Genomic DNA, 341 nt, shown 5'->3' with positions numbered 1-341 from the left:
TTGGTGTTTTCCGGGATGGAGAGGGTGAGAACAGGAGAGGCAAAGTTGGGGGTGTTGTCATTGATATCAAGCACCTCTATCTGCCCCTCGAGCAGGCGTGGGCTGCTGTTCAAGATCAGGTCAGTGATAGACACTTCGAACTCCAGGAAGCAGGGCTCTCCGGGCAGGAGGTGCTGGCACTCACGCAAGCTCTCCCGATCGATGGAGGTCTCCGTGGTGTAGATGTCCCCGGTCTTGCCATCCACACGTAGGTACGGGGCCCCCACTTCCAGCTTGTAAAGGTGTCCCACGTCCGGGAAGCCATAGTCAGAGGCCAGCGCCCCTATGGGGGGGTTGGGGGT

The 341-nt window shown here is 59.2% G+C and overlaps 1 protein-coding gene across 1 annotated transcript in view; it reads right to left on the bottom strand.

Moving 5' to 3' along the window:
* Nucleotides 1-341, bottom strand: part of PCDH1 (protocadherin 1) — a gene marked incomplete at both ends in the record, with an annotated part of 4,454 nt that overhangs the window by 3,877 nt on the left and 236 nt on the right. Inside the window, one exon of the mRNA XM_010294896.1 lies at nt 3-322. Within this exon, the coding sequence (XP_010293198.1) occupies nt 3-322 (320 nt within the window). The remainder of the gene's footprint in view (nt 1-2; nt 323-341) is intronic.

This window comes from Phaethon lepturus, unplaced genomic scaffold (genome assembly GCF_000687285.1).
Source record: "Phaethon lepturus isolate BGI_N335 unplaced genomic scaffold, ASM68728v1 scaffold28109, whole genome shotgun sequence".
Lineage (NCBI taxonomy): Eukaryota > Metazoa > Chordata > Aves > Phaethontiformes > Phaethontidae > Phaethon > Phaethon lepturus.
This window is presented reverse-complemented; position numbering and strand designations above follow the sequence as displayed.